The sequence below is a fragment of the Canis lupus genome, chromosome 29 (genome assembly GCF_003254725.2).
Source record: "Canis lupus dingo isolate Sandy chromosome 29, ASM325472v2, whole genome shotgun sequence".
Lineage (NCBI taxonomy): Eukaryota > Metazoa > Chordata > Mammalia > Carnivora > Canidae > Canis > Canis lupus.
Genome location: NC_064271.1, coordinates 39,774,649 through 39,785,328, shown reverse-complemented (window position 1 = coordinate 39,785,328; position 10,680 = coordinate 39,774,649). Strand labels below are relative to the sequence as shown.

General features: G+C 41.7%; 1 protein-coding gene across 4 annotated transcripts in view; it reads right to left on the bottom strand.

Moving 5' to 3' along the window:
* Positions 1-906: 906 nt before the first annotated feature.
* Positions 907-10,680, bottom strand: part of INTS8 (integrator complex subunit 8) — a 50,698-nt gene continuing 40,924 nt past the window's right edge. For 3 of the 4 annotated variants that reach the window (XM_025433677.3, XM_025433678.3, XM_025433679.3), the window contains 7 exons: positions 9,578-9,696; positions 7,685-7,788; positions 6,878-6,928; positions 5,285-5,358; positions 5,141-5,205; positions 4,947-4,990; positions 907-1,098 (listed from right to left, as the gene is read on the bottom strand). In XM_025433677.3, coding sequence (XP_025289462.1) covers positions 982-1,098; positions 4,947-4,990; positions 5,141-5,205; positions 5,285-5,358; positions 6,878-6,928; positions 7,685-7,788; positions 9,578-9,696 — 574 coding nt within the window. In that variant the 3' untranslated portion in view covers positions 907-981. The remainder of the gene's footprint in view (positions 1,099-4,946; positions 4,991-5,140; positions 5,206-5,284; positions 5,359-6,877; positions 6,929-7,684; positions 7,789-9,577; positions 9,697-10,680) is intronic. The other variant, XM_049103915.1, reaches the window with a different exon arrangement.

The window sequence follows — 10,680 nt, the reverse complement described above, 5'->3', positions numbered from 1 at the left end:
TTGAATCTAGTTTTTAGATTCTCAAAATTCATATTCTTGACTAGTGCAATTTGGTTATTGAAAATAAAATTTAAACTTGTTTACAAAGGTTTAGTTTTATAATAAGGTGACTAATTTATCTATAGCTGCTGTAGCAAGCTATTATAAAACTTGAATTTTTACAAATGGTGAACTTTAATCTGTTTTTTTAAACTGGTACATTTGCCTTGCCATAACATTTTTTAACCAGTAAGGCTTAGATGAACATGGCATTTAAACTGTGCTCTAAAAAGGGGGAATACCAAAGAAATTTTAAACAAGATAAATGTTGCAGCTCCTCTTTTGGGCTTTGACACAGAGGTTGCTTTATAATGACTTTGTACACCACAATTCAAGAAGTACCCTTTCAACCTATTTATATGAGAAAGTCACTTTATTAACTCCAAGATATCCCCAAGGACTTTTTCTTAATTTAGTGTGACTAAGACTATTTATGTTTGCAAAACCATTAAGGTCCTTTTTAAATTCCTACATAATGAGTTAAGGACAGTGTCAAAGTGATAATGCTTAACACTTGACATAAATTTCTATTTTCGTAAGGCAGAAAAGTAGTACATGTATACTGACTCCTAGATTATTTATTAAAAACAAAAAAACCTGACGTAAGAACTTGCTGTATATAGACTACTAGCTACTTCTACACAAATACTTCAGTTTTTTTTAAAATGAAATTTGGCCTCAAGAGTGGGTCTAGTACAAGACAAATTATACTAGATTGGTAGTTTATTCTGTTACTGGACATGTGAATCTCTTCCTTTGAAGAAATTATAAATCTAAGCCATGGTTATGGTATGAAGTCTTCTGTATAGTTGTTTTTACTGTTTCAGTATTGTCTGAAAAGAAAACACCACTAAATGTGTACATATGTATTATATAATCTAATACTGTTTATTTTTTAGCCCATTGTTTAAAAAATAAAAGTTAAAAATTTTAACTAACTGCTTAAAAGTAAAGTTTTGCCATTGCTTGGAGAAACTTCTTTTTCCTTCTCTGCGCTGCCAGCTGTAACACTTCTTCTGGGTTGCTTGCGTTCAGTTCGGTCTGCCCGATGGCTTTGATCTTCCAAAACAAGAAAGTGACATTACTACAGGTGTGGTAAAAAATAGTCTTGCTAGTACACCTAATACAGCACTACCTCCACGCTAACAGTTGGCCTCATGGTAAGGGCTGCGGAAGACATCCAAACAGACCAGAGCCACCGGTCATGGACTAACAGTAGGTGCCCCCAATGTACCCCAGCAAGCCAGCGGTAGCCTAAGGCCGTCCCACACCGCCGCGGCACTCACCTCGCGTCCCCAGGACCTGTGGCACGTACAGTTACAACCGCTGTATCAACCTGGGGTGTATACAGGGCTCTCGCACTAGCCGTGGTCTCAGGCACCCACTGGGGCCTTGGCAATTATCCGCAGGGGGCGGGGGATACTGCTCTACAGTAGCACTAATTCACATAAATTCATTGGACTAAAAATACCAGTATGTAAACCCAAATGTCATTTGACACATTTTTACAGTTAAATTAAGGCTCCGACAAAACAGCCTGAAAAATCAAAATTCATGTTTCAGGAAAGGCTTCATTCTTTTAATGGGAAAAAATAGTTGCTCAGCAGCATGATAGCAACAGTGGTTCATTTCTTTCATGATTAGAAAGCGTCACCCCGGCCTATTAATAATCCACAGAATTCAGCCAAGGAGCACTTTGGGAGAACACATTCGGACCTTCGCAGATTACTTTTAAAGTAGTAATCTACACCTTTAGATTAAAAAAGCCAATTAGAACATCTTTAAACAACAAAAACTACTGTTCTGTAGCCTGAAGGGTGGCAGTAGGAGTACTGAGAAATCAGCAGCAGCAGGAAGGATTGCTGGACAATTCCATTTCAATCTGAGGGAATGTGTGTGGAAAACCGGGTCCTACGGCGTAACTAGAGCGTTACTTCCAAACAAACGATGTCACCAAGATGACAGGCTACACAAGTCCAAGGAGAAGGCAGAGGTTGGAAATGGCCAGAGACTGGAGAAATAATGGTGTGCTCTGCGTAGGAGCCAAAACCATGAGTGGATGACACCTCCTAGGGAGGATGTAGGGCAACCTGAAAGTAACAGAAGGACTAGCTTTGGGGGAGCCAAGGTTAAAGGGTCGACAGAGGGAGACACCCACACAGAAGGAAAGTCGTAACAGAAGAATTGAATAAAAATGTCAAGGAAACCAAAGGAATAAAGAACTTTAAGAAGTGAGATGTGAACAAAAGGCTAAGGACTGAAGAGCACCCACTGGCTCTGGCCTTGGGTGACGGCAGGAGTCCAGTTACGCCGGATGGAAGAGCTTCAACACACCAGGCAGAGAAGAGGAAGAGGAAGTAGAGGCACAGCCGCAGATGAAACCGTGTGTAAGCTGGGGGAGGTTACGTACAGGAGTGGAGACGACTCATTAAGTGTCTCTGGAGAGAGAGAAAGCCTAAAACCTTGCCTTCATCAAGGAGTAACCCTTCTTGGGCAGCCCCGGTGGCTCAGCGGTTTAGCGCCGCCTGCAGCCCGGGGTGTGATCCTGGTGACCCTGGATCGAGTCCCACGTCCGGCTCCCTGCGTGAAGCCTGCTTCTCCCTCTGCCTGTGTCTCTGCCTCTCTCTTTCTCCTCTCTGTGTATACTCATGAATAAATAAATAAAATATTAAAAAAAAAAAAAAAAAAGGAGTAACCCTTCTCACCAAGAGGAGTGCCCTGAGCAGTGAGCGCAGGGACAGATTTTAAAGGTGGGAAGGAGGGATTTCAAGCTGGTACTTAATGGCCACAATTCCAAAGACTACAGTTCCCATGTGCACAGGAGCTGCTCAGTCTGTCTTCTGGTCTATTCTACACACAGGCAGGGAAGCACGGAATAGGGAGAGAGAGGACAGGGGGCTAAACAGAAGGAAAGTCTAAAATAGTCCCTGACCACTGACCGCTGGCCCAGACACACAAGATGAGGGGCCAGCGAAGGGCAGAGACCATGGTTTGGTTGGTAGTGGCACCAGTTTATACAGTTGCAGGATTTTTTCCAACCGGACTCAGTGGCTCAGGAAAAAAAAGCACACGTTTTTGAAATGGGATTTTTCCAGGTGAAGTGAAGGATGAAAAAAGCAAAGATGCTGTAAATATCGGTCACAGGGTAGTTCTGACAGTAAGCCGCAGACAAGGAGGGGATCCCAAATCTGGCTGGCCATAAGAACTCCCTGGGAAACTTAAAATCTGGATTCCAGAACCTCATCTCAGACCAAGCGACAGTATCTGACGGCGTACAGATTGGCATTTGCTGCACTGAAGTGAGTAGGGAAGGAAGGGAAGCTGTGAAGGGGCGGACAGACTGGTGAAAAACCTGGTCTTCAACCTGAACACCTCACTGATCCTGAGAAACATGGGAGCCAGGAAGTGAGAGAGGGACAGGTAACTGGCCCAGAGCTCTTATGTGGAACAATTCTGACAAGGCACAGCTATGGGTGGGGTGGATAACGCAGGGTTGCGGTAAGCATGGAACCCGTAAAGCTAGGGGGGTACCAGGTAAACTGACCATGTACATCCTGATGCACGCAGAGAAATAACCAGGAGACTGGTTAGATGAGCTGGTAAGGAGAAGACGTAAGCTTTAAGGACAAAGTGTAAACCGATCACAAGGAGAAACGGTTTGGAAGCAGCACTGGGGAAGTGACAGGCTCGTACTGCCTCCCAGCCCTGCACAGGCTGGAAGTGGCGAGGGACTCGCCTCCCAAGTAAAGCTGGCTTTATGTTCTTTTTCTTTCTTTCTTTCTTTTTAATACTATCGGGCGATAGGGATCCCTGGGGGGCTCAGTGGTTGAGTGTCTGCCTTGGGCCCAGGGTGTGATCCTGGAGTTCCGGGATTGATACCTACATCGGGCTCCCCGCAGGGAGCCTGCTTCTCCCTCTGCCTGTGTCTCTGCCTGTCTCTGTGTCTCTCTCATGAATAAATAAAATCATAAATAAATAAATAAATAAATAAATAAATAAATATCATTTTTCCTCTAAATGATGGTCATACAATTTAGTCCAAGTAGGGAACTTTAAAAGACATACCATAGTGCATAATTGTGTTAATATGGGTGAAAGAGCGAAGACAAAGTATCTATAGTGATAACGATGCAATGAATGTTAGGCAAGTAAAAAAGGGCCAAAAATTTATAATGCTTTGGCTAGTGAATCAAATTTTTATATAAATAATTCATCTCTTCAATAACTACTGAGCATCTGTTATGCACCAGGCACCATTCTAGGCAGCAATTATGACACAATCAAGTCCCTACTTTGTGGGGAAATAAGTATAAGTAAGTAAGTATATAGTATGTCAAAGGTAGGTAAGTATAATGGAGGAAAATTTCAAAAGGGAAATGAGAAGCAGAGAGAGTGTTGGGGGGAGAAAAGGGTGGGGAGAGACACTGCAGTTTTATAAGATGGCCAGGAAATGGTCGCTAAGATGACATCTCAGGAGACCTGAGAGAAGAAATGTTTCTGGAAAATTAAATTTCAAAGGCCCCACAGTGGTGAATGCTTTCAGCATATGCAAGGAACAGTAGGGCTAATGGGGTAAGAGAAGTTGGCAGGGGAGAAAGTCAGGTAGATGGTTCGAGGTCAAGTCACCTGCAGCCCTGTAAGGCCATTATGAGGATCTGACGCCGCACGAGATGGGAAATCATTTAAAGATTTGGAGCAGAGAAAGGACATGATCTAACATTTTAATACAAAATAAAGTAGGGGTAAAAGCTCTAAGATCAAAACAGGATCTGTTAAAAGTAAACACAGATAACCAAATTCTGGTAGCAACTAGGTACACAAAATCTTTTTTTGTTGGTCCAAATCTTAACAATAGTTTAATACCAGGGGAGATAGTATACACTGAAGAAAGGCATAAAGTAACTTACTGCAATTTGTCTTTTATCTGTTTCTCCTCTTTTATGATGAAGATCTAAACAAATCAGTTAAGAATAATAAATCTGATTAAATGCCATCACAGAATCTCAATTGTGCCTCAACTTTGATTTGTAAAGTACACAGTATTTTTTTTAATTTACAGAAATGAACTGTTCTAATAGCCCATGTATTGATGAAAGGATACAAGTCAAGTATTCCAAAATGGTGACATCCCATATGTAGTCATAGTAGGAGTCCATAGCATCGTGACTGAAAAACAGAATTTAGTTACTTCCTCTTTCTTAAGCAGAAAATTTCAACTTCATTTTATTTTAAAAATCATTCATACCTATTTTGTTCCTGCAATGATTTAAAGGCTGTCTTGTAGTCAATCTCTCTGAGGAACTGACATAAAATTGCCACCTACATAAATAAAGATTTGAAAAATGGTTTCATGTAACCAGTATCAACAATGATTCCTGCTTTGGATAGAGTAAATTTATTTTATTCAATATCGTTTAGTAATCTACACCCAATCTGGGGTTCAAACTCACAACCCCACGATCAAGAGCTGTGTGCTACTCCAACTGAGCCAGCCAGGTACCCCCAGCTGGGGTAATTTTTAATGATTCGTACATCATCACGATCCTGTGCTCCCTGCTCAGTGGGCAGCCCGCTTCTCCCACTCCCTCTGCCGTGTCCCCTGCTTGTGAGCACTCACTCTCTTGAGCTTTCTCTCTCTCCCTCTCTCATACTCTCTCTCAAATAAAAATCTTAAAAAAAAAAAAAAAAATCTGCCTAATGTTGTTAATCAATAACCTAAATCATAAATTTTTACCAGCTTTATTTGAGAAACTGGCAAAAAGCCAGCTCAGAAAACTAAAAGGAATGGAAAACTGCCAAACAAAAGTATTACGTAATGACTTTCAAGGATGTAGAGAGCATGCAATTAGAGCCGTCACAGCTAATTCACTCCTCCACCCCCTCAAGGCTCTGGCAACCACTGATCTACATTCTGACTATAGATTGGCCTACTCTGGACATTTCATATGAATGAAATCCTACTACAAAGCCATGTCAATGCGTTTTATATTCAACATAAACACTTCTAAGATCCATCCCTGATAGAGCATGTATCAGCCCTTCATTCACTTTTATGGCAAAATAATATTCTACTGTAGGATCTACCAAATTTTATTGATCCATTCATCAACTGATGGACATCTGGGTAGTTTCTACTTTTTGGCTCTTATGAATAATGCTACTGTGAACATTCATGTACAAATCTCCCTGTGGACAGGTTTTTAATTTTCTTGGTTACAAACCTAGGAATTAAACTGCTAGGTCACATGGTAATTTTAAGCATACATTTTGAAGAAGTGCCAAACTGTTTTCCAAAGAGGTTGCCCCATTTTATATCACTACCAACAGTGAGTGTATGAGGGTTACAATTTCTCCACACCTTCACCAACAGTAGCTACTGTCTGTCTTTCAATTACAGTCATCCTAGTTAATGTGAAGGGTATCTCACTGTGGTATTTATTTGTGTTTCCCTAGTGACTGATGTACATATCCACTCTTAAATATTAAAAAAAAAAAAAAAAAAAAAAAAGGATGCCGGGGTGGCTCAGTGGTTGAGTGTCTGCCTTTAGCTCAGGGCGTGATCCGGGGTCCTGTGATCAAGTCTCTGCCTGCTTCTCCCTCTGACTATGTCTCTGCCTCTCTCTGTATCTCTCATGAATAAATGAAATATTAAAAAAATATATGTATATAAAATACACACACACACTTGAAAATACTTCCATTTAGAGGATTCAAAGACCAATGTTTTCTAATTCCTACTTTCATTTTAGTTAAAATTCACTAAAAAATTTTAAAGAATATGCCAAATTCTTAACCAAAACTATACACATGAAAATAAGCCAACATAATATAAACTAACCTGTGTGTGGCAATTCAGCAAAGAACAACATTTTATCATTCGTTTTATTACCTACAAAAACAAATTGATTATTTTCAAAAACCAGTTAACATCAACTGTAACCAATTTACCATTACCACTCTGATGTGGAATGTCAACAGTGGTGAAAACTGTGTGTATGTGGGAATGGTAGGTATGTAAGAACTCTTATTTTTTGCTTAATTTTGCTGTGAATCTAAAAGTGCTCTAAAAATTATAATTTTTCATTAAAAATAGCTGGTTACTAAAAAATTTAAGAACTTATTTCAAAAGCCATTTATTATTAAGTATTGAAAAATACCATTTAGAAGTTGATACCGGTGGCCTAAACCAGAGGAAAGAGAAATACGTACAGAAAGAAAATGAAATAAATTTGAGATTTACAAGATAAAATCAATTATGTCTTGAAGACTAATAGGATTTTGGTAAGAGCATTAGCGAATAGAGGAGACTCAGGATTTGGGCTTGGTCAACTCCAATGGCTGACTGGACAAAAGGTGTGTGGTGTTCTGGAGTTTTGTCATCGTTATTTTATGGAAAAAGGTCAGCTGGAGGGAGACTATAAGGTAAGATGCTGAAATCAGTTTTGGACAGGTTGAGTTTCAGGTGTTCTAGGAAATCAATGCAGCAATGATCTATAGGCCCTGAAAATATGGAGAGGAACTGGGTCCAGAGCATTCAATTTAGGAGTTACCATCATATACGTGGAAATAAACTCACCCCGAAAGAGGTCCAGGAAAATGAAAGCATTCAGGTAGACAAGAAAGAGAGCCCACAGAAACAACTTACCTGGTCTGTATACACGTCAGGGGGCACAGCTTTATTGAAGAAATCAGAACACACAGCTCCTGCCTGCAGGTAATAGTGAAGAGCTGCCGAATACTGATTTGTTGCTGAAGTAGAAAAATGGAAATGCAGAATTACCTATTAGACATACATATTAGAAAAAACAGACAAGGCCTCTTTTGTGAAGAGCTGGGTATTATACTTCATGAGTTGAAAAAAGCAGACTCAAAAACAAAACAAAACCAGACTCAAACCACAAGACTACAGATAACACTCAACAAGGACAACACAGAAAAATCGCATCTTTAAAAACTATTTTAAGGAAGCAATAGGATATGCTCCTTGCTTTCTAACGGATTAGCCAAAAATTTAGCTCACAGAAATTAAGTACTGGAGGTATTTGTTTCCCAAACACCCACTAGAAACACGCCTAATTTGCTGAGGTAGTTTATCTTCAGTAAATCTATTTTGTTTTTTTTTTTTTTGTTTTTTTTTTTTTTTTTTTTTTTTAATTTTTATTTATGATAGTCACAGAGAGAGAGAGAGGCGCAGAGACACAGGCAGAGGGAGAAGCAGGCTCCATGCACCGGGAGCCCGATGTGGGATTCGATCCCGGATCTCCAGGATCGCGCCCTGGGCCAAAGGCAGGCGCCAAACCGCTGCGCCACCCAGGGATCCCTCTATTTTGAATATAGGTATTAAGATCTTGAGAATAAGTTATTTGGGGGGTTAGGGTGAAAATGAACATTAAAACTGGTATTTAGGGGGATCCCTGGGTGGCTCAGTGGTTTAGCACCACCTTCAGCCCAGGGCGTGATCCTGGAGACCCAGGATCGAGTCCCACGTCGGGCTCCTTACATGGAGCCTGCTTCTCCCTCTGCCTGTGTCTCTGCCTCTCTGTCTCTCATGAATAAATAAATAAAATATTTTTTTAAAAAAACTATTAATTATTGGGACGCCTAGATGGCTCAGTGGTTGGGCATCAGCCTTTAGCTCAGGGCATGATCCTGCGGTCCTGAGATCAAGTCCCACGTCAGGCTCCCTGCATGGAGCCTGCTTCTCCCTCTGCAGAGACACAGACAGAGGGAGAAGCAGACTCCTCCTGGCAGTTACGCATCTGCCTTTAGCCCAGGGCCTGATGCCAGGGTCCTGGGATCGAGTCCCACATCCGACTCCCCGCAAGGAGCCTCCTTCTCCCTCTGCCTGTGTCTCTGCGCCTCTCTCTCTGTGTCACTCATGAATAAATAAAATCTTTAAAAAAAAAAAGTGTCTAAACAGATTTTAAAATAGCATATTTAGACTAGAACATTTTAAAATAGCAATCTTACAGGGTCGCCCCTGGATGGCTCAGTCAATTAAGCGTCCAACTCCTGGTTTCAGCTCAGGTTGTAATAATTCATTTTTTAAAGTAGTGATTTTACAAACTAAACTTTAACTTCTTTCCCTAGGAATGTTTTAACTGACTTAGTAGATGAACATTCACTTTTTCAAAAGAAAAAAAGAGTTAACAAAAATTTAAAGCATCTGAACCAAAGGCTCAACATGGAAAAATGAATATATGAATGAGTATATCTAGGAAGAAGAATTAGAGGTCAAAACAAGACTTAAAGTAGTGTGGAGGGACGCCTGGGTGACTCAGTGGTCGAGCGTCTGCCTCCAGCTCAGGGCATGATCCTGGAGTTCCGGGATCGAGTCCCGTATCGGGCTCCCTGCCTGGAGCCTGCTTCTCCCTCTGCCTGTGTCTCTGCCTCTCTCTCTGTGTCCCTCATGAATAAATAAATAAATTCTTTAAAACAAAATAAAGTATTGGGGAAAAATGTGTAATGTATTTATTTTTTGCTTCTAAAAGTGCTACAAAAAAGAACAAACCACAAAGCAACCATGCATCTCACTTACCAAAATAAATGTCTGCCTGAATAATTAACCAGGAATGGTTGTTTGGATTTATACTGAGGGCATATCGAACCAGCTCTTTCACTGTGATTGCCACAGCTTCAAAGTCCACTGACTGGAGGCTTCAAAGGAAAAAAAAAAAAAACAAATAACCCACAATGAACATTAATCTCTTTCAACTTTAAATTCCATATATTTATTAAAAACAAAAAGATTAAGCCAAAATTTAGGTGACCAAAATACAATGCTACATATTCCTGAGAGTAGACCCATTAAAACCATCACAGCTAAGTGTAGGAGAGCGGAAGGAGGGCCCGGGCCAGCTGCTCTGGGCCGGGTTAAACCTGCAGCCCTCTGATGCAGAGAGCCCTCTGCAGCCCTCTGTGAGCCTACCCGCCAGCCCCGGCCCTGCTGCCCCCGGAGGCAGTAGGGCACAGCCGGAGAGAACACGGGCTCCGGGTCAGACCCCCGGGAGGCTCAGGTCCTAGCTCTAGCATTACAAGGTGAAGCTGGATAAAGTGCTTCCCGCTGGGAGGGGTCAGATCCGGCCATAATCTACCAGCCTCCCCAGGACAGCAGGAAAGCTGCGGTACTGTCAGCTGGATTATACATTTACAGCTAAATGACTGAAACTCCTTTGTGATATTTTATAGAAATCTATAAAATGTTGGGTTGCCCGGGGGGCTCTGCGGTTGAGTGTTTTGCCTTGGGCCCAGGGCGTGACCCCGGGGTCCCAGGATCGCATCCCGTGTCGGGCTCCCCGCATGGAGCCTGCTTCTCCCTCTGCGTGTGTCTCTGCCTCTCTCTGTGTCTCTCATGAATGAATAAACACAATCTTTTTAAAAATTAAATTTAAATTAAAAAAAGAAAAAACTTCGTAGAACCTGCTCATGAATATAGGAGTGAAGAGGAGCAGGGAGGTAGACATCTCGGCAGCCTGGCTCTAGTCTGGGGCAGAGGCAGAGGAAGTCCTCGACCATTAATAGGAATGGGGAATTTGGGGGGCCGCCTGGGTCAGCAGTTGAGCCTCTGCCTTTGGCCCAGGTCGTGACCCCGGGGTCTCAGGATCGAGCCCTGCATCAGGCTCCCTGCATGGAGCCTGCTTC